General features: G+C 34.6%; 2 protein-coding genes across 7 annotated transcripts in view; both read left to right on the top strand.

Annotated features, from left to right (window-relative positions):
* Positions 1–23,809, top strand: part of FOCAD (focadhesin) — a 352,199-nt gene that overhangs the window by 70,779 nt on the left and 257,611 nt on the right. For all 6 annotated transcript variants that reach the window (XM_031969053.1, XM_031969044.1, XM_031969047.1 and 3 more), the window contains one exon: positions 17,193–17,294. In XM_031969053.1, coding sequence (XP_031824913.1) covers positions 17,193–17,294 — 102 coding nt within the window. The remainder of the gene's footprint in view (positions 1–17,192; positions 17,295–23,809) is intronic.
* On the top strand, positions 13,893–15,147 carry LOC100914183 (40S ribosomal protein S4-like). The gene has a single exon (XM_003761387.4). It carries the CDS (start codon positions 14,047–14,049, stop codon positions 14,836–14,838), a length of 792 nt encoding a protein of 263 aa, XP_003761435.1. The 5' UTR covers positions 13,893–14,046; the 3' UTR covers positions 14,839–15,147.

The raw sequence follows: 23,809 nt of genomic DNA, 5'->3' as shown, positions 1-23,809 counted from the left end.
TTCTTCCCATATATACGAGTACCAATACTGCCATGCCTGTCATGTATTTTTCGTTTTATTAGTGTTGTTTTGTTTTCTTTTTGCATTAATATCACTCACTAAACCCTCTTCCCTTAGTAAAAGTTTTCCTTTCTAAAAAAATAAGGTTAGTCAAGCAAAAACAAATCAAAACATTTGCTTAAAATGTATATTACATTTTGTATTCCTAGGGAAAGCATGTTCATTATGTGTTTTCTGGAGCTATAATTATCTTATTGGTCATTTCTTAAAGTCATTGAAAGTTTTTCCTTTTTATTACTGTAATCACTATATAAATTTTTCTAAATCTTTCCCCTTCATTCTGTATATTAATACAGATATTAGTCTTTCCAAATTTTTCTGAATCTACTCCTTTCATAATTTCTTACATTATAATAATCTATTATATTCATGTATCATAAATTATTTAGCCATTCCCTAATTGATAAAGCAATACGCTTTCACTTATTTGTTATAAATCAAAGTGCCACTACAAATATTTTTATATGTTTAAATTTTTCACCTTTTGTCTTTGACTTCTTTGGGGTTACTAATTATATTGTTGGTTCACAATCTAGTGACTTAATGAGAGTAGTTCCTAATTGTACTGTAGTTGAGTAAGGAGATAAGTAAAGGAGGGAATGAAGATGTGGGAGAGAGATTATAATTGATGGAGCAAGGTCACAGAGGGTTGGTGCCAAGGAGTAAATTGAATATAAATGGAGGAATTAGGCTTAAGAGAAAGGAATATTTTTTTCCCTTTTAAAAAGGAACAAAAAGTTAGGATAGGCATATATATTTATCTATATATCTATACCTAAATAGATATATAGAGAATGAGACAGAAAATTTGAATTGTTTTCTCTTCACAGTTTTGTTTTTATTAGTAAAGGGTCATTGGTTTAGAGTGGGGACAATTGGTTCGAGACTACGGGATTTGAAGGACTTTTTGGAGAGTTTTGTAGTTTTGTAGTTTTATAATATAAGTTCTGCTTTCCCCTCACAAAAGACCACGTGGCAATTTAATGGAAAACTATAACCTAGAAGATTTGAGGATTCCCCTTACCCTGAAATTTTTTAAAACAGAAAATAGAGCATTTGCCACCAAGTAGTTTTAATGCTCTTTTTTTGGCCCTTATTGCCCTCATTCCCTTGAGAAAATAGGCAGATTTGGAGGCTTATGAAAAGGCAGAGCTATCTTCCCTTTTCCCCGTCCCATTTAAAAATTGATATGTTGTATTGCTGTCTTTTGGATATATGATGCCATCCTTCTGTTTGGACCTTGTGTGCTTCAATAGTGGATGTAGTTCAAAATTTCCTGTAATCTTTTATTGTGATTAAAATCCTACCTGCTCTCCTCTTGCTCTTGTAGTTTCCCTTCAGAGTTTAGTTCTTTCTTAAGGGATTTCGAGGTGATAGGCTTCTCTTGTCCATTACTATGGCTAAAGTCCCTACTGAGCTTTTCTTCCCGTTGTTAAGCGTCAATGACTAGTACTCCAGGCTCATCTTTGTATTTATTTAATATTTAGATAACATCATTTAGCTTTTGCCAAGATACTTGCTTTCAAAATATAGCATGAATAAAGTGCAAGCATTTCCTCCCAACATCAGAGGACTCACTCTTAGCCCAGTTTGTGCATTACTTAGGTCTCCTGGAGTTCATGCATATTTGCAATCAGATTTCCAGATGAGTGTTTATTTCAGTTTTCACTGACTTTTGCTTTGAAGGTTAGTCTGGCAGGTCATTGCTTGCTTGTTGGGGTGTCAGTGCTGGGTTGACTGCAAAATCTAGCTTTGACTCTCAAGATTCCTGTGGCTTTCTCTCCTGAGTTCCAGATTACTCTTGTTCACTTAAAGGGGAAAAGAACAAATGCAAAATCTTTGGACCTCTGTGCTTTCACATAGCCTTCCCTCCCAATCACTCTTTAGACATTTATTTAATGAGGACTTTTTTTTTCTGGGGAATGGATTTGGTGATCTTAGGAATTGGGGTCAGCTTCTTGTTGCACTAACAGACTGGGATCTTCATGTCCTTCAGTCTGGTCACAGATGACTTCCATTATCAGAAAAAAGAAAATACTTTTTGAGGGTTTACACCATTTGGAGTTATTTGAGTTAATGATTTGCTTGTAATTAGAAATACATATATAGTCGACTTTTAGAGAGTTATTAATGTGTAACTATAGTCAAGATACATATTTTATATGCTTTCTAAATTTCAGTGACTTGAAACTTTCATGCTAAAACCTGCTTAACTATTGGTTACATATTTTATGGTCTCAACAAATTGTATTCTTCTAATCATTTAATTATATTCCTGGTACTGTGAAAAATGATTTACTTTTGACTCAGGTCATACATATGTTTTCTGAGCAATCTGATTAAGGATTTCGTAAGGCCAGAAAAGTATTAAATATCTCAGAAAAATTCAGCCAAGTATGTCTATCCCTATATGACTCAGTTCATACAGATGTTTTCTAATCATTCTGATTAGGAATTTCATAAGGCCAGAAAAGTATTAAATATCTCTGAAAAATTCAGCTAAATATGTCTATACCAGTTCTTGAATGGTTTAAGAATTCTGGTTTTGTGAGAAGTCCAACATAAACCTTAGTTCTCAAAATAAGAATATCAGGGATGGTTTGGGACAGGAAAAGGAGGACCATTTTCTTTTATGTATACATTTATTAAAGTCGATTGGCATTTTAGCAGCTCGACAGAGCTGACATGACAAAGAAAGTGTATTTTTTTACTTCATTTTTACCACAGACACAAAGAAAAATGCTGCTATAAAAACGTCAAGTAGAAAATCACATTTAAGTCCCCTTCTTCTAGGAGCTGGTGTGAGAAGGATAAAATAGATTCTTGTGGGATTATACTGTACATAGCTTTGTTAGCCATTAAGTTCCATTTTCTTTGTCCTTAAAGCCACCTTAATTTTCTTCCCAGTGAGTGTTTTACTTTTCCATATTAATATAGCTGATTCTCTATAAGAATTATTAACTATGTAATTTTTTTTTGGTCTTCGATTCTGAAGAGCAATTTTTTAAAAACCTTTTTTTTTTTTGGCTTCCAACCAGCCTTTTCAAATCTAAATTCAGAGCAGGTAGGAAAATGCTTTTAAAATGCATGTTTGATGTAGTAAAGTGCTGTGCCATGCTTCTGAAAGAGCCGGGGTCACAGCTGCATACATGAAAATGCATGGTGACTGCAGGCATTGTTTCCTCATACAGAAAAAGCAATCTGTGTCTGTCATTGAATTTATGATGTAAATCAAATCATAGCTCTCTTATATTCAGAAATATAACAAAAAAGGTCGAGGTGACCTAAAGGTTACAAATAACTTTTGCTTTCATAGTTGCATACTACAAGACTAATCTCTCCCACCCCCCCTTTCTATTAAGATTGATGTATTTACACTTGGAAAGGTGAATCTAGTTACATATCTTATTTTATCATTGCCTTTGTTCAAGTGGAGCCACAAATTTAGCATTTATTAGGTTCTTTCCCCGCCCCCATCAGTTAAAATGAAGGTACTGTTTTGTATTGGCAATATCATTGAAGGAGAAGACGGTAGAAATACTGTATCTGACCTTCCCTTCTATAGTAAATTGTTTCTTTGGAGCACTGTGAACTTGAGACAGAAGAACCAGAGGAAGAATACTGATGGTTTGATGGGTAGATTCCTTTGTCTAGGATTTATTGGAATATATGGATAAAAGTCAGACTAATGAGAGGTCATGAATAGTTTGATTCCGTGTTGTGGAAGGGAGAAGATCCATCCAAATATGGAAATACTGTGCATAAAAGTTTGTGATTGGTTCTGAGTTTAAGTAAAACATGTCCCTAATCTTGTGGGTCCTTGTAGTCAATGAGGTGTTGACCTATTGAGTGCAAAGGGGAGGTTGTGCTGTTGTCAGTTCTGCTTTAGGAGTTTTCTTGCTCTGTTCAACACAGACACTTTATCTTAATTGCTTTACACCTGAACTCTTGTCTAGAGGAAAAGCAAGGGGCCGAGAAACATCTGATTAGGAAAATAAAAATAATGTGAACAGAAACTGCAATTAGGAATTCCAGACATGGGGAACTCAATTGCAGTGGGCATTGGGTCCAAGGGTGTGTGTGTGTGTGTGTGTGTGTGTGTGTGTGTGTGTAAAATAAGGGATATCAAAATCAAGAATTTATATATATACATATTTATATATAAATAAAATAAGGAATATCAAAAGCAAGAAACAAAGCAAAAATTCAAGACAGTGGGGATAAGGACATGAATTGTTAGTTTTCTTTCCTTGACTCTCAGCATTTGTGTTTTATTCATTTGTTTAAATACAAGCCCCCATTTTCTAGAGTAGCATTTCTCTTCCCTGTTCCTGGAGTAGTACAAAGTGCGTCCATTTTCATTTAATTCTCTCAACTATTCTGGGAGGTAGAGTCATGCAAACATTCTTATCTGTATTTTAGAGATAAGTAAAGTTTCTTTGAGTTGTGACTTTTTGGCTAGTGAGTATCATTCCAGGTCTTATTCCATTGCTATTCTTCTTTTCACTGGCTTTCCTAACCTAATGGTTTAAAAAAAGAAAATGATCATCCTTGTCATCTCTTCTGGCTTTGATTTTTTTTTTTTCATAAGCTCCATTTGTTGAATATTTTATAGAAAAGATTAGGTGTTAGTGAGAGGTGGGCAATGGGAAGAGTTGCAAAATGAATTAGAGACTGTTCCTGTCTTCATGAACTTAGTCTATTTAGTGAGATTAAAGCCTACAACTTGAACTAAATCAACAGTGTTTGTATATGTAACATATACATATACATGTACAAAATAAGGTGGATTTTTTTTTTTTTTTTAAAGGGGAATTCAATTGTGTATAAAGGCTGTGGTTAGTGTAAAGAGTTCTTGACTTGAGGTTAGAAGAACTGGATGTGAATCTTGTTTCTTTTTTTCTCTCCAGTATTTCAGTCGAACTTCTGGAGCTTTCTTTACCTTCCAAAAACAGAGCAACTGATAGCTTCTTGCCTTGCATTGATAATAATTTCATACTTCAAAAAGTGAAGGAATGAATGAAGAGAAATTCTGTTCTTGATCTTATTTTTAACAAAAAGGAGGAATTGCTTGCTGGATTAGGAATGATGGGAATCTTGGGGGGAGTGGAATATAACTGTGCCATCTTAGAATTTGTGATAGAAGAAAGGAAAATAGATGTAGTCTGATTAGCTTCAACTTTTAAAGGAAAGCACATTTCAGTAAATACAGAGACTAGATAAAAATGAACTCATGGCCTAAAATTCTATAACCCTTACAGGATGGGAAACTCAAGAAAGAAATTTTGAAAACACAAAGAGAAAAAACGTTATGATAAAGAACAAGAGAATTGCCTAAAGGTGGACAAGGCTGACTATAAAATTATTGAATTGGTGTCTAAGTATAGTGTCAGGTTAAGCTAAGGTTCCTATTAGGCTGAGGCTGATGGAAAAACTAAGAATATCAAAAAAGACCTCTCCTTTCTTTCCCTCCTATCCCCTCGCCCATCCTACTAAATTATACTGCAAGTCAAATAAGGGAAAAACTGCTGATTGGGGTACAGGGAATATGGTGATTTCCAACAGAGAGAAATTAGAGCTATCCAACATTTTGCTTATTTTATGTCCATGAGAATAATCTTTAGGTTGGAAAAGACAGCACAAATTGCTAATATGGAGTTTACGCATCAAGATATGCTGAGAAATAGAAAGATAGCATCTTGACGAGTCCAAGTGAAAATGTCTAGATGAATGTCCTGTAGAACTCGCATATGTGAGTGCTAAACCAGTGTTGATAGAATTTGAAAGATTATGGAGAAGGGCAAATTTTCTCTCTCTCTCTCTCTCTCTGTCTCGCTCTTTTAAAGAAGGACTAGCATATAGGTTGTAAACTATTGATCAGTGAATTTTACGTTGATTCCTGGGAGCATTAATAAAAGACATTATTAAGACAGTTGTCACTGGACATTTGGAAAAGGAGGCAGTGATCATAAAAGCCAATTTATCTTCACCAGGATTAAGTTTTTCTATATTAATCCTAATTCCCTTTTTGACAGAATTTCTAGAATGGTAGGTGAAAGAAATACTTTAATCTAGATATTGGCAAAAATTTTGATAGTTATTCCTATTGCTCCTTGTGAACAAGATGGAGAGGTGTTTATTAGCATAGTGAGTGGTTTTCAAATTGGTTTTAAGAGTAGTCATGAATGATCCAAAATCAATTTAGAATAGGAGCTTTCTAATGAAATACCCCAGGAATCAGTGTTTGGTTCTTTGTTGTTTAATGTTTTCTCCCAGTCAGTGAATTGAAATGCAAGCCATTGATAAAATGGCTTGTTTGTCAGATATTCAGGTGACACAGAAGTGTGACCAGGCAGTTTTGTTTTATAGGGGTCTGAGAATTTTTCTGAAGATTATGATGGTAAATGTTTATCACCATCTCTCTAAAATCATGTATGCAAGGCACACCTTTAGGATTAATCATCCTCATTAATATTTTCTCCATTACTTTCTTTAGACTAGACAATCAACAAGATAAGAAATCAAGTTCTCATGTGTAGCATTTGCCAGCTTCCGAGGTTCTTATGCTCTCAGTGAAAATTTAATAGTTGTTTTATGAGCCAGTATGAGCTGGTACTAGGGTATACCTCTGGTTTTAGTAGCCTGTAAGCACATCGGGAGTTAGCTGTATGTTTGAAAATCAAGTGTGCTATTGCCTCAGTAATCTTAAGTGGATGGTAAGGTAATGGTTCCACTGTACCACTGATCACATTTAGAGTAGAGTATGTAGTTGTGGATACAATATTTTAGGAGGGAAATTTTAATGAGCTGAAACTGAGTTGATGCACTGAGGTCCAAGCACTTAAGGCTAATTACCAAATGGACAATATTTTATTAGCATATGCTTGGAGAAAGAATGGCCCTGCCCACTACTCTGTGCAGATTTTGATCTGTTGGCATATAGAAAGATTGAGGCAGGATTTAGGGGGTGGACTCCTGCTGGATTCGTGTAACAATTCCACTCTCTTCCTAACACCATTCCATTCACCTCCACAAAGAATAAAGATCAAGGACTTTTGCTGATCCTGACTCCGGCTGATTCTAAAGTATCCAGGTTGTTAACATGGTCATCACAGGATATAATAAACTAGAGAGAATCCAGTGAATAGCAAGGAATTTTGAGATTATGAGGTTTTGCTATAAAGTACAGAAATTTACCCTGTAGAAGAAGATTTAAGAGGAATATGATAGCTGTCTTTAAGCATTTGATGGGCTATCTTGGGCAAGAGGGATTAGGTTTGTATGATCTTTTTATTCCCCTTTGAGGGAATATCATCCACTTCTAACATAGATACCCAAAGCCTCTATTTTAGGTCTTTTTCCTTTCATCCCTACCCCTACTCGCTTTCAGATTTCACCATCTCCTAAAGGTCCAATTATTATATATGCATATGAATATGGAAATAACAATAATTTTTTCCTATAAAACCTTTTTATTTTTCAAAATACATGCAAAGTTAGTTTTCAACATTCACCCTTGCAAAACCTTGTGTTTCAAATTTTTCTTCATCCCTTTCCTTTTCCTTCTTCCCTAGACAGCAAGTAATCCAATATAGGTTTTAATATGTGCAATTCTTATATGCATATTTACACATTTATCACGCTGTACAAGAAAACCAGATCAAAAACAGAAAAAAAAGAGAAAAGAAAAAACAAACATACAAGCAAGCCAACAATAATCATAAAAAAACATGAAAATACTATTCTGTGATTCACACTTGGTCCCTATAGTTCTCTTTCTGGCTCTATCACAAGTTTGTTGGAATTGGCTGAATCACCTCATTGTCAAAAAGAGCCATATCCATCATAGCTAATCAAAAAAATCTTGTTACTGCTGTGTACAATGTAGTCTTAGTTCTACCCACTTCACTTAGCATCAGTTTATGTAAGTCTCTCCAGGCCTCTCTGAAATCATTCTACTGATTGTTTCTTACAGAACAATAATATTCCATCACATATAAATTTAACCATTCCCCAACTGATGAGCACCCACTCAATTTCTAATTCCTTGTGGAAAGGGGTGTGTGTGTCCATTGCTCATACAAAAGCTGGCTGAAATTTTCCAGATTTTATTGCAAGAAGAGTTTATGTCTGATAGATTATCCTGTGAGTTATGGGAGAAAGGGGGATGTCTCTCTCTTAGGCATTGCTGGCAAGGTTCTTCCTAGGGTATTCCTTATTAGGTTGATCCTACACCTGGAAGAAGAAAGTCATCCACCTGAGAGGCAGTGTGGCTTCAGAAGGGCCAGGGACCAGTTTATAACAGTGCTTGACAGTTGCAGGAAAAATGCCAGGAACTGGACAGAGATCTGTATACGACATTTGTCGATCCGACCACAGCCTTTGAAACTGTCAGTCATCAAGGCTTATGTTAATGTGGTTGCCCAGAGAAGCTCATCAGTTTAGTATATCAGTTTCATGACAACCTGCTTGTGGGGATTCTGTACAAGGTCTCACTCTCCCAGTCACCAGAGGAGTGAAACAAGGCTGTGTGCTTGCTTGCCTGCTTTTTAGCAGTGTTGGTGCATGATTTTTTTTGTTTGCAGATGATTCTGCACTCCAATGCAGCCTCCAAAGCTGACATGCAATGGAATAAGGATCAGTTTCCCGCTGATTGTGTTAATTTTGGCCTAACAATTCACATCTAGAAAACACAGATACTTTATTAGCCTATCCACACTATCCATATGTGGAACCATTAGTTATAACAAATGGAGATAATTTACAGCAAATTGATAAGTTTACTTATCTTGGCAATGTATTTTCCAGGGATATACACATTGATAATGAGGTTGACACATGCTTTGCTAGAGCTAGCTCAGTGTTTGGGAGACTCTGATGGAAAATTTGGGAGAGGAGAGATATTAGACTGAATAATCGATAAGTCTAAGTATCTGCAGAGCCATTGTGCTGACCCCATTGTTGTATGTCTGTGAAATCTGGACAATATACTGGTGCCTTTCCAAGAAAAGGAATCCTTTCCTTTGAATTGTCTTAGGGAGATTCTGAGGATCACCTAGCAGAATAAGATACCAGACACTGAGGTTCTTTCAAGAACTAAACCACCAAGTGTTCCAACTCTGCTTCAGAGAGTACGTCTGTTGGGTTGGCCACATTGTTCAACTGCTAAACGTATGCTTGCCAAAAAGACTTTTATGGAGAATTCACACAGGGCAAGTGCTCACAAAACGTTCAGAAAAAGCGATAAAAGGACACTTGATCTCAAGATCTCACTTAAGAACTTTTGAATTGATTGTATGACAGGGGAGACACTGGCAAAGGCTTAGCCTGGCATGCCCTCATCAGAGAACATACTATACTATATGAGTAATGCAGAATTGAATTAGCTCAGAAGAAATGTGAGGTATACAAAGTTTGAGTATCAAACCCTAATGTTCATAGGAACTATTTGTACCTAACCTGTGACAGAGCATTCTGAGCTCATGTTGGTTTGATCATCCACAATCAGACACACTAATTCACAGAAATCCACACATTACATCTAAATTTGGTATTTGTCCCTTCTCCCATCAAGTTGTTTTTTTTTTTCCCCCTTATCAGAACTTTTGACTGAATCAGATTTAACTTTCTTTTTAGTCTTAGTTCTTTTGTTAGAGGTACTTAATGAACTGGTAAATGTCTAAAAAAAATGCAGAAATGAAGAAATTCCTGAATAATCCATATTCTCAATATGAATAATAACAAATTAAATATATTTAGGATCCTGAGTTTTCCGTGCTCTGATTATAATACTTTAGATAGGAAGAACATTTTCTGTTATTTGTGGAAATACATATACTTCCAAAAATATAGTTGAATTATAATTGCTTTGGACTTTGGTTCTGTATTAACTAAAAGAATAATTTTATTTCTCAAAAATTAAAAAAAATTTAATTCCCACTTTGTGTTACTTTGGTACACAGTGGTAACAAGACCTCATCATTGTGACTCATTTATTGACTTTGACCTTTTCTAACTTCAGTGATTCTCTTTTGATCAAGTTTGTAGAATTTTCAAAAAATTCAATTCTGTGGCTTTGAGTGGTTCAGCAAAAACATTTTATTCCATCCTTTTTGCTTTTAGTATGAGTTTCAAGTTCTGTTTTATCTTATGTACTTTTTATGTACATTAAGGCCGATGATTCCTGAGAAAAGGTTGTTATTGTGTAGCTATTTTACTTGGCATATATATAACCCACGAGCCTGCTTTTTGGAGGATGTTATTTTTAAATTTGGGCCAATTATATTTAGTGGATTTATTAAAAATGTAATTGCTAAGAAAACTATTCTCACTCCAGCCTTTTCTTTCCCTCTTAAGGATTATGATTTCTAAACTCATTTTTGAAGGGTCTGTTTTCCACATAATCATACAACTAACATCTGACATACAGTTTTAGGGAATGTTATTTATTCAGATGGCTTTGTTTCTCTTTAATATAGATAATTTTTGTTTGATTCAGTTCTATTTACTGTCAAGTGTGCATCCATCCCTGATGCTAAACAAAATCTATTATGCCAGTCTCTAGTGGAACAAGGCCCTTTGTCTGAATAGTAACTCTAGCTTAAACCTATCCTCCCATCTATTTGCAGAATAGGCAGATGAATTATAATGTAGTCAAAACTCAGCATTTTATATTTCTAATCCCATTCATATATACATACATACATACATACATATATATGTGTGTATATATCTATATCTATATCTATATACATATATCGACCAACACACACACACACACACACACACACACACACACACACATTTATTTATTGACCCTGGCTTCATTTGAACAAACTCTTATATTCAGGAAATCTGGCTGATAACCAAGACATTTGCACGTTTTTTGGAAGAGGTAGAATGGGAAATGATCTACATTAGAGCCCTGGAGTGGTCTTTATGACCTTATGAAAATGTGATGCTTCTTGTTACATTTCTTGTTTAAGGTGTCATAAATGCTACCGTTAACCTACCTGAGAGATTGTGTGGAATGATTTTTCTTATATTATACTAGTTGGCTTTATTAGGAATCAGGAATATCTGAGTTCAAATCCTACTTTGGATAATCATTATTAAGTGATCCTGGACAAATCACTTAGAATTATTTGTCTCAGTTTCTTCATCTGCAAAATAGTGTTCATAACTGCAACTTTATTGGTACATATGCTAGCAGTTGCTCCTTTTGAAAAGATTAACAGCTTTAGTAAACTTGGTTATATATTAGCATATCAGAAATATAATTTGTCTTAATTACCTATTAATCTCTATTTTTCATAGCTTTCTTCTTTAAGTCTGGGCCTCCTTAGTGAGAGACTTCCCTTTAACTTGTGATCACTAATATATTTTCTCAAATATTCATCTTTGCTGGCTTGACTATAAATAGGCAATGACCATTTGCTCTATAACTGTCAAATAGCTTTGGTATATGGGGTTCCTCAGTTTTTTAAACTCTAATATACTCTTCTGTGTCTATGCCAATGAATATCTTGATATGTGTAGGTAGGGAATGGTAGGTATGGGCTGGCCAGTATATAGCGACTGTTGGTCTTTTCATATGCAAATATATTGCTACAAGTCTCCAATTCCCCTGTAAGGTGTGGGGTGATTTAAAGATATCTGAAAGGTCCCCACCTTTACATTTCATTTTCTTTGCTCTTACCTTTCCTAACCTTCAATTTCGCTGAATTCTAAGAGACACACTTTTATCTTTTAGCACATCAATTTGCTTGGGCTTGTGAGATTAATGAGTTGGAATCAAATAACAGAAAGTGTGTAGCAGCACCTACTGTGGTTTTTAAAAGGAAGGCTTTGAATGTGTTACAGCTCTGCTTTTGGTGGCAACCTCCACCGTGTAAGATAGAGTGCCTCTTGTATTAGTTCATGGGCTGGCTTGCCTCAGTCTTGTTTTATATGAAAGTCCTTGTTTTATCTTCTAAAACTAAGTCAGCCGGCATTTAAGTACTCATTCATTATATGCCAGGCCTTGTGTTAAGTGATGGAGATACAGAGAAAAGCATAAATTGCTGCTGTTTTCCAGGAGCTCTGAATCCAGTAGGGAGGACAACATGCAAACAACTGCGTACAAACAAGATATAGACAGAATAAAATGAATATAATCAGAAGAATAGAACCCGCAATAAAGGGGATTGTAAAAAGATTCTTGAAGAAGCTGCTATTTTATCTGACACTTGAAGGAAGCCAGGAAGCAGAGATGAGAAAGGAGAGCATGGAAGATAGATAGCTAGTTAGAATGTAAGGAATTGGGACTTGTAATGTTGCTGGGGAAATTGTTCAATTCTGAAATCCTAAATGATTCCTCCTACTTTTGATTCTTTTGATTGCTAGTCAAATATTTCAAGACAGAGGGCTAGAAGATTTAAAAAAAAAGTTAACATTAGTTGATGGTCAATTGCTGGATTTCAGAAGAGGAGGGAGATAGATAAATAGGATTTGGCACAACCTTAGGCTGCTTTTGAGGTGAGACTACTCATTTTACTCTCTATTTGGAAAGTTGATTAATAGGGACAGAATGTCAATTGTTTTGGAGCAGTATTAACCTCATGGTTAGAACATTTTAACTTTGAGGTCTTAGGAATGGTCAAAGATCAGGTTTGTTCCAATGGGATAATGTATTTCTCTGGAGTTATTTATCAGAACATCCTATTGGAACAGGAAGTCTCTAAGATAGTGGGGGTTTCCTTGAACTGAGAAATCAGTAAGGCCTTAAGATCTGTCTTTACACAATTCTGTAGTTCTTCTTTGACAGCTAAGTTTACTTTTTCTAGAGAGGTGTTTTCCCCAAATTAATTTCCTCTCTAACTTTTTAACTCTGTTCTCCCTGTGACATCCAATCCCTCTACCCCTCAGTTCTTTCTGAAGCATATTTTCTTACACTGGCTACATCTTCCTTTCTTACTTATCCTGATCCCCTAGTAACTAGTTCAGCTGTTCTCTTAAGTCTTTTACTTTTTTCTCCATATTCAGTCACTGATCTTGCTCTGAGAATCCTTACTTTGGGTCATTCCCACTATTCACTGCCATTCTTCATACCAATAATGCATGAAACCACACTGACTAAACATAGTTACGCATATGTTTTGTACTCAGCTGGGCTCTCACAGCAGCAAGGCAATCCTTTTATGTTTAACTCCTCCTGTATTCCACAGCTTCTTTAAATGTTTTCATCCCTCCTTAATTCTTCTCCTATAAGGCTTCCTCTCTCATTACTTTCTCAGCAGAGAACCTTGGCTGGTATTTCACTGTAACACTTGAAGTCTTTCACCAAGAACTTTCCTCTTTACCCTTCCTAATTATTCAGAGGCCTTTGATCACTTTCTCCTCTTTCACCTATCTTGCATTAAGAGATGACTTTATTCCTTTTCAAGGCAAACCCCTTTTTATACACATAAGTGATTGTATTCCATCTCATCTTCTCCAGCAGTTCACAGTGTATCATGTCCTTTGTGTCACTCATCCCTTTTCACCTACAATCATACCTATGACTCCAATGACTTTTTTTTCTCTTGCATATTTCAAAAATCTTGATGTCGTCTTCTCCATTCTGAATACTATCATTCTGTATCTTGTCTTGGTTTTGTGATTTAGTCCTTTGTCTACAATCAATATCTCTACTTCCTTTCCTTTCCTTTCATTCTTTAGATAGTCTTTTATATAGGCTTCCCAATCTCATTATTATACTGAAACAGCTTTCACCAAAGTTGCCATGATCTCTTTAATTGCCAAATCTAATAGTCTTTTTCTCTTTTTATATTTTTAAAAAAGTTTTTATGGCTGTGCGGCTCTGGGACTGGCTGGTCATCTTTCTAGTAAAGGGACTAAGACTCAGAGGGGTAAAGTGACATGGCCAAACACACACAGCTTATGAGACGGAGTCTCTGATCTGACAGTTGAGTAAATTTCCCATTCTATCTCAAATATAGTATAACCATGGCTCGTGGTCCCAAGAAGCTTCTAAAGTGTGTAGCAGCTCCAAAGCACTGGATGCTGGATAAGTTAACAGGAGTTTTTGCTCCAAGACCATCCACAGGTTCCCACAAGCTGAAAGAGTGTCTCCCACTCATCATATTCCTGAGGAACAGACTCAAGTATGCCCTGACTGAAGATGAAGTAAAGAAGATCTGCATGCAGCATTTCATCAAGATTGATGGCAAGATCCACACTGATATTACATATCCTGCTGGCTTCATGGATGTCATTAGTATTGAGAAGATGGGTGAACATTTCCATCTGGTTTATGATACGAAAGGATGCTTTGCTGTTCATCATATCACTGTTGAGGCGGCTAAATATAAATTGTGCAAAGCGAGAAAAATCTTTGTGGGTACAAAAGGTATTCCTCATCTGGTAACCCATGATGCCCGTGCTATCCGTTATCCAGATCCTCTCATTAAAGTGAATGATACAGTTCAGATTGATTTAGAAGACGGCAAGATCACTGATTTCATCAAGTTTGATACTAGTAACCTATGTATGGTGACTGGTGGGGCTAACTTGGGTCGAATTGGTGTGATCACAAATAGGGAGAAACATCCTGGCTCTTTTGATGTTGTCCACGTAAAAGATGCCAATGGCAATAGTTTTGCCACTAGGCTCTCAAACATTTTTGTTATTGGCAAAGGTAATAAGCCTTGGATCTCTCCTCCCCGAGGAAAGGGTATCCGCCTTACAATTGCTGAAGAGAGAGACAAGAGATTGGCAGCTAAGCAGAGCAGTGGCTAAATGATTGCAGATAAGAATATGTAGGGTTTCATTCAAATTGAGATGTTACAATACCATTTGTAACCAAAAATGTGATTACCCTATAAAAATAAACCAAATAAGAAATAAGTAGCTTAAATTACTCGGTCTTATAAAGTGAAATTGAGTAAGCCATAAATGCCTTTCTCTACTTTTCCTTGGATGAGGGTACTGTGACTATAAATGTTGCATAAAATATTAGAATATGTACTATGACTATAAATGTTAAAACATGTAGCTGTGTTGGTTTTACTTAACTGCTTTTCTTACATGGGAAGACTCACTCCTGTGATGGGAGGAGGACATCTCAAAATGGCTAATGTAAAATCAAAAATCAATAAAACTTAAAGAAAAAAAAAGTTTTTATGTGGGTTCGCCCCCCCCCCAAATATTTATAGATTACTTCTATTTTATGAAAAGTCTTTTGGAATAAAATAAAATTGGAAAAAAATAAAATTAGTTTTACCAATTAGGTAAAACTAATAAGTGCATGAATATTTGGCATATATAGAACCCTCCTCCCTTTTTAATTTTTTTCAATCTTAATAAAAATTGATTTTCTTGCATTCTCATTTCCATTCCCTACTTGTAAAAAAAAAAAAAGAAAGAAAAAAACCACAGATTTCTGCAAACAAATAGTCTAGCAAAATCAAATTTCCTCAATGGCAATGTGCAAAAATACATCTCATTCTGTATCCTTTATCCATTTTTTTTTTCACAGTGGATAGCAGGTTTCATCATTGGTCATTTGTATTTATAAAAAAAATAAATTTTTTTTGTGATTAGTTTGCATTTTCTTCCTTGAGAACTACCTGTTCATATCCATAGACCATTTATCATATCCATAGACCTTTATCAATTGAAGAATGGTTCTTTTTCTTATAAATTTGAATGAGTTCTTCATATATATGGGAAATAAGATCTTTAACAGATCAACTTGCTGTAAAGATTTTTTTCCCAGTTAACTATTTATCCTTTAATCTTAGTTGAATTTGGCTTGTTTGTACAAAAACTTATAAATTTTATATAATCAAAATTATTCATATGTAAAATAAGCCAAAGAAGGAAGTATCAAACCATTTTACTATTTTTGCCAAGGAAACCCCAAATGGGATCATGAAAAGTTGGACACGACCTGAAATGACTGAATAACAAGCAACAATAAATCCAAATTATCCATTTTTTAATTCTATGATTCTAGTAATTGTGTGTTGAATTTTTCTTCTGTGTACCAAAAAACATCTTCCATGTTTTTCTAAGTTATGATATGACTGTTTATATTTAGGTACCCCATTCTCCCCTCTTTCTAATGTTTCTGTCACTGTCAAGAGTCCCACTGTCTACCCCGTCATTTAAGGTTCCAGCTTATGAATCTTCCTTTACTTTTTTTTCTTTCCTACCTCACATATATAGCTGCCATTTTTTGTTGTTTTTATTTTACATTTTGTATTGCCTCTCATATATTCCCCTTTTCTTTCCACTTGGTTCAGGTCCATATCACTTCATCCTTACATTGTTTCAGTATCATTCTGGCTGGTCTCCCTGCTTCAAGTCTCTCTCCATTTCAATCCATCCTTCAATATTCAGCCATCAAAATGATTTTCCTAAAGAATAGATCAGACTTTTTAAAAAAGTTTGCTTTATTTTTTGGAAGCAAGCAGGGTTAACTGATTTGCCCTTGGTCACTCACCTAGTAAACACTTACTGAGGTCGGATAAAATATCACCTTTATTGACTAGTGGTTCTTTTCAACATTGAGATGATTCAAGCCAATTCCAATGGTTTTGTGATGGAAAGAGCCATTTGTTCTCAGAGAGAGCATACTGTGGGAACTGAATGTGAATTACAACACAGTATTTTCACCTTTTTTGCTGTTTACTTGCATTTTGTTTTTTCTCATTTTTTTTCTTTTTAACCTGATTTTTCTTGTGCACCATGATAATTGAGGAAATATGTATAGAAGAATTGCACATGTTGAACATATATTGAATTACTTGCCATCTAGGGAAGAGGTTGGGGGGGAAGGATGGGAAAAATTTTGTAATACAAGGTTTTTCAAGGATAAATATTCAAAATTTTCCATTTATATGTTTTGAAAATAAAAAAAGCTTTAATAATAACAAAAAAGAAATAACCTCATGTTGTTTTTCAGCTATCTTTTGTGGGGTATCTGTCCATATTATATTGTAAGCTAATTGGCTTTTGCCTTTCTTTGTATTCCAGAATCTCTAGTACTTATTACGGTGACTAGAATATAAATATGGTCTTAATATTTATTGAGAAAATATTCAGGAATTTTCCAAATAAATTAATTAAAAATTAATTTTATTTTTCAGAAATCATCATCATCCTCTCATCACTGTGCTTGAAAATAGGTCAGATTGTTGGCCAGTTCTTCTACAACAACTTACAGCTTTTTTTCAGCAGTGCCCAGAAAGGTAAAATGAAGTGTTTTTGAAGGGATGATATTTATTTGTTGAATATTTTACTTTGCAACTTGCCTTTTAGTTCTTAACAGATAGTCTTTGACCCGAGAAATAAGGAACATGTAAAAAGCAAAATGTTTTTGCTGTTTCTTCTTAAGTATAGGGGGAAGAAAACCCAAACTCATTGATAGTTTGATTGATGCTGATTGATACTGAATACAGGGAAAGCCATTATTAAAGAAATGAATTATTAGTTAATTGATTGGGGAAATTGAACTGGAATCTTTGGTAAACCACTAGAAGATACATGTGAGATATTGGCTCCTTGGAAATGGGCCATTGGGTTGAACCTTTGCCAGAATTACAAGGTTTCTTTCATTGGAATTGTTTGGATCACATATAGCTATGCTCAGAGAATAATTCACTACTGTATGTGCAATTGCTTTAATCCTACTGAGGTTCACTGATTTGTAGGAGCCTCGGCCCTGGGCCATATTCTATTAAATAATTAAGCCCAATAATATAATATTGGCACTGTTGTATTTGGTAGCTATGGTAGCCTCTGCGTTGGATTAATTACATTGCTTACACTATCTTTGACATTTCCCCCCTCCATGCAATAATATCATGAGTTTTCCAATTTTTCTTTGAATAAGATTATTTAGATTAATGCTTCTTTGGCCATACTTAATATTTTCAGATTGACCTTGTAGTCTGATTTTAAGTGTCTAGGTTACCTCAGAATTAACAGCTAATTAGATGAATCCTAGGATTAAATGATGACAGTCTGCCAGTGGTAGGAGATGCTGACCAAAGATAAGTCAATCAACATACTTTTTTAAAAAAAAGATATTTTCTCTAGTTATATATAGAAAACCCTTTTTTTTGGTTATATATGTACATTCATTTTTAAAAACACATTTCCTTATGAATCATTTTGCCAGAGGAAAATCAGAACAAAAGGGAAAAACCATGAGAGAGAAAAAAAAAAACAGAAGGGAAAAAAAAGGTGAACATAGCATATATTGATTTACATTCAGTCTCCATAGTTCTTTCTCTGGATGTGAATAGAGTTTTTTATCCAAAGTTTATTGGGATTGCTTTGTATCACTGAACTCCTGAGAACAACCAAATCTGTCATAATAATCAACAAACATTTTAAAAACACCTACTGTATGCTAGGTAATAGTAGTACAAGTAGGGATTGAAACACTCTGTACTCTCTAGTATATTGTAATGGTGGAAACAAGTATAAACGTGTGTTTGTGTATATGTATGTTTATGTATGTAATAAATGTGAAGCAAACAACTACAAATATATACAAATAGTTAATTCCAAAGTATAAGGGAGATTACTAATTGTTTTAATAAACTTCTATTAAAAGTCCCTATTTAACAAACAGCCTTTACATATGAAAGTAGTTATGTATGTCAGAGCTTCATAAACATTGAGTCTTGTCACTGAATGTGGAAGTCATGAAATTATGATTTATTATCAGTAAATGTTTGATTTTTATGCCAATTTTATATGCATATATACTTGGTCACATAAAAATTTCCCAGTTGAAGAGGAATTGTGAGTGGAAAAAGTTTAAGAAACCGTTATCTACATCACAACTCTAAATTAAGAATCTTTGTTTGGTTAACCAGTTTTCATTTTAACTTTTTTTTTTAATTTAAGGACCAGGTTAGGACTAATTTATTAAAGTTATTTATTAAATTTATTAAAATTAATAAAAATTATTAAATTTTTAGTTTGTAGTGTTGGTTTTGCTTTGATAAGAATTTAAACTAATTTTTATTGCTATCTTTTGATCTTTTCTTTTTATGCCTCTTTCATTTGCAGATATATCCTCCCTTCTCTCAATCCAGTATCCCATATAACAAAAATAAACTATAAGTGAGTTTGGTGGGGCACTTCAGCAAAATGCTTCTTCACCATCTCAAAGGATGGAATGAAGGAATTTTTTTACCCAGTCTGTCTTTGGTACTCTTATCCCCTCTTCTTTCCATTTCCTTTGTCTCTTTTCTTGTATCTTATTGTCGTTACATATGTTGTTTTTATGGCTTTGTTGCCTTAACTTTACGTTGGGTCATGTTTTCTCTATGTTTCTCTGAATTTTTCATTTTTTTTGTTTTGTACAGCACAGTTCTGTTCCATTGCATTCCCCACTGAATGGGCATTGACTTTGTTTCTAGTTCAATGCCAGTGTAAAAATGCTTCTTTAAGAATTTTGATGCATCCATGATCTTTTTTACTGTCCTTTAGACTTCTTCCAGCTATATGTATAGCAGCACTATCTCTGGTTCTAGGGTGTGGACATTTTATTCACTTCAAAAAAAGCATAATTCCAAATTGCTTTCCTGAATGACCAGATCAATTACACTCCCATGAACAGTATATACGTGTGCTTATTCTGCAGTCCCTCTTCATTCATTATTCTCTTTTAGATTGAATTACCAGAGTAGATTGCTTTATTTTTTGCACTGTTTCATTTGACAGTATTATTGTTTGGTTAAACTTCAAAACCTAAATACTTAAATAATTATTCTAGCATTCTTTTAAAGTCACTAGGACTTTAAATTACATTCCCTGAAATACTTATTGAGATCTGTTGATTCGCTTATTTAGATTAGAAATCTCAGTCTTGAATATTATTGGTAATTTTTATATAGACATTTGGATGTTTCAGATTATATTTTATACTTGGTGATTTTTTTTATGGTGATTTTTTAAAAAACCAAAACTAAGAAAAAAACAAGCTTGATTTATATATCTATATACCTATCTATATCTATATATATTTATTTTATTTTTTTTCCTTAAAGATCATACTCATTTTTATATATACCTCTTTGAAACTAGTAAGTTACAGAGTTAGGACCACAGGGGTTTCCTGATTCATAGCTTTGTTATCTAGACAGCTAGGTGGTGCAGTGGAGAGAATACTGAACCTGAAGTTCATTCCAGTTTCAGATATATAACAGTTCGTTTTTAATTTTTTTTTTTTTTTTTGCTGAGGCAATTGGGGTTAAGTGACTTACCCAGGATCACATAGCTAGGAAGTGTTTGAGATCAGATTTGAATTCAGGTCGTCCTGACTTCAGGGCTGGTGCTCTATCTACTGCACCACCTAGCTGCCCCAGATACATACCAGTTATGTTACCCTGGTTAATCTCTTAACTTCTTTGTGCCTCAGTTTACTCAGTTCTAAAATGGGACTAATAATAGCATCTACTTCCAAGGGTTGTTGTGAGGATCAAATGAGATCAGATTTGTAAGGGGCTTTGCAAACCTTAAAATCAAAAAGTAAACATTTTTTGAATTTCTACTCTGTTCTAGGTACTAAGAAGTGGTTACACAAAGAACGACAAACTATTTTTTGACATCAAGGAGCTCATAGTCTAGTGGAAGAGATAACATGAAATATCTGTGTACAGACAAACTCTAGGCAAAATAAAATGGTAATAATCAGTAGAGGAAAAAAAAGCTACTTAAAGCAGTAGCTTTAAGAATTATGTGAATCCTAGCAGTTGCTTTTACTATTTTATCACTATTTAAATTTTAGATGTCAAAAAAGAATAAGAAGGAATGTATATAGTAGCCTTTAAGCACAACCACATTTTGAAAATACTGATATTGAAGTTTGGTGTTCTAATCCTTTATGTCTGTTTTATTTTTCTCCACTCATATAAAGGAATTAAACTTGTATGAAATAGATGTAAGTAAAAGATGTTATATTTAAAATGAGGAGAAATCAAATAAGGACAATTTAAAATAACGCATCATATTTAAGGATGTACTTGTTATTCTGTTTCTGTAATAAGGTCTAAGCAGCCTCTTAATTTATTTTATTATATTAGCCTTTCATTTCATTGTTAGCTTTTCAGATAAAAGAAAGCAGTTAAGTTGTCCTTGACTACTGTTGATGTAATGAGGATTCTTATTCTGTTGGTTATACATGCATGGAGTTATGTATGCTCTCCTTAACGCTGTCTTTTTTTAATACACTATTCATTTTGAAAAATAGAAATTACTTGATCTGATCACTGCATGATCAACGAGCCCTTTTTATTTTGTACAATGGCAGTAGTGAGGCCATTGAACCTGCAATAAGTGCCTGGAGAAATGGAGAGCTAAGATTTTTCTGACTTAGATAATTCATAAATGTAACAGATATTTAGTCTTTCTGGTGGGGATGAGTATGTATCTTCCTCATGTGATAATTTTTAGATGTTAATGTTTATTCACTTAGTCTCTCGGTGCTTTAATCTTTTAAAGTCACAAATGACTTCTCAGCACTAACTTTTGAATATTGTAGAGCACTTTAAACTTTTTGTGTGGTCATTGTAGTGGGTGGTCTAGAATGTGTAAAAGTATTGAATAGCTTTGAATAACTGGATTGATTTAGACCAAGCATAATGTGAAGGTATTAAAATGGAAAGATTTGTTAGTTCTTTTCTCTTCCAGGGAGGATACTAATGACATTCTGTAGAATTGTGCCCTAAACAGACATATTGGACCTCTCAGCATGCAGGCAATTCCAAGGTGAAGGTGTAGCCTTTGTCTAAGCTAGTTTATGCAACATTTTATTCAACAATTAAGAGCCTCTTATTTGCCAGGTTCTATATGATGAAATAGTTACTGTCCTCAAGCACCTTACATTCTTCTGGTTTACACATTAGTAAGAATTAATTCTCAGATTTCATTGGTTTAGTTAACATATCTCCCTCTATATTAAACAGGACTTCCTTTTGGTAAACATAGTCTTAGACTATGCTTAAAATGTTGAGTTTAGCTTGCCCAGAATCACACAGACTATGTGGATCGAAGGTAGCACTTGACTGAGGTTTTCATATATTTAAGGTCAGCTCTCTGTGTCTGTGTTTGTGACACTTTTCCTTCCATTTATACACATATATAAATACAAAATATATGCAAAGTAATGTGAGTGAAGGAGAATACTAAGAACTGGTAAAGTCATAAAAGCCTTTTGGCTGGATGTAGCCCTTCTTTAAAAAAAAAATAAGTTTACAACATTGATTTTTATAGGGTCTTGAGTTCTAAATTTTTCTCCTGGTGCTCCCTTTCCTGTACCTCAAGAAACAGTATGATATAAGTTATACATGAACAATCATATTAATCACATTTCTACATTAGTCATTTTATGAAAGAAGAATCAGAACAAAAGAGAAAAACCATGATGGAAATAAAAAGCCCCAAACATACAAAAAAGTGAAAATAATTTACTTTAATCAGTATTCAGACTCCAAAGTTTGGATATGGGTATAATTGTATATGTAGACCCCAGATGATGCATTTTGGGTGAAGCACCAGATGTTAGGGTGTCGGTCATGTGAAGAGTTCACAATGGCCATCTCTTTCGCAAAAGGTAGGATTTTTTAGGGGAAGAGATGATGGATGAAATGAAGAGATACAGTAGATACAGGAGTAGTAAATGTGAAATATTAAATGGGTTGGGAGAGCATCGAAAGGAGTTCTAATTATTAATGATGGAACAGACAAGTTTCCTTAGTGGAATTTGACATTTACTCGGAGAAAGGAAACACCCCATAAGGTTGGGGCATGTTCTTAGCTAGCCTGCTAAATGCTGAAAGAGACTTAACACCCTAAAAGAGTTAATAGCTAGGCATTAGGAGAAATGGGACCAAACAGTCTAGTGGGATTAGGAGGGACACCATGTGGCATGGGGAAGGAGAAGGGGAAGGACGGAAATGTGTATTGCACTGACCCAAAGGGCAATATTAAGTATGACAAAAGTTCTAAGTTGATTTATAGGGAAAATTTAACTTCAGGGAATGACTGGGATTTCTCATAGAACATGGCAGAGTGAGGCTGCCCTGACCTCCATAGAAAGTGGACTTCAGGGGTTTGAAATAACTTGGATTTCTTCCTGGAAGACTTCTAGTCAAAATGGGACCATGAACTAAACTGTGGTGTATCAGTGCCTTCTCCCTGCCTGTCCCAGGACCTTTTAAGATCCAACTTTTCTGTACTAACCACACCCATCATTTTGGACCTCATGAGATAGCCTTTCTCTTCTTGAGTCTTTTGGAATTGTCTTGGATCAGTTAGATCCTGGATCTTATTGAGAAGACTGGTCTGTCATAGTTGATCATCACACAGTGTTGCTGTCATTGTGCACAATGTTCTTTTGGTTCTGCACACTTTATTCAGTGTAAGTTCATATAAATCTTTCCAGGTTTTTCTGAAATCTGCCTGCTTTTTCCCTCCCTCTTTTCCTCCCTTCCTTTCTCCCTCTCTCCTTCCTCTCTCCGTTTGACTTTACATGAGCTTTCATGGAAGGCTTTCCAGGTTTTTCTGAGAGCATCATGTTCATCATTTCTTACGGAACAATAATATTCCATCATATTCACATACTGTAACTTATTTAATCATTCCCCAATTAAGAGACATTTTTTTCAACTTCCATTTCCTTGACTTGAGAAAAGGATTGCTATAAATATTTTTTGTGCATATATGTCATTTTTTTTTTTAATTCTCT

This window comes from Sarcophilus harrisii, chromosome 1 (assembly GCF_902635505.1).
Source record: "Sarcophilus harrisii chromosome 1, mSarHar1.11, whole genome shotgun sequence".
Lineage (NCBI taxonomy): Eukaryota > Metazoa > Chordata > Mammalia > Dasyuromorphia > Dasyuridae > Sarcophilus > Sarcophilus harrisii.
Note: the sequence above shows the minus strand (reverse complement) of the source record. Positions and strands in the feature narration are given on the sequence as shown.

Coding starts and splice junctions, on each gene's coding strand:
- LOC100914183 (XM_003761387.4), top strand. CDS start 14,047: ATGGCTCGTGGTCCCAAGAAGCTTCTAAAGTGTGTAGCAGCTCCAAAG.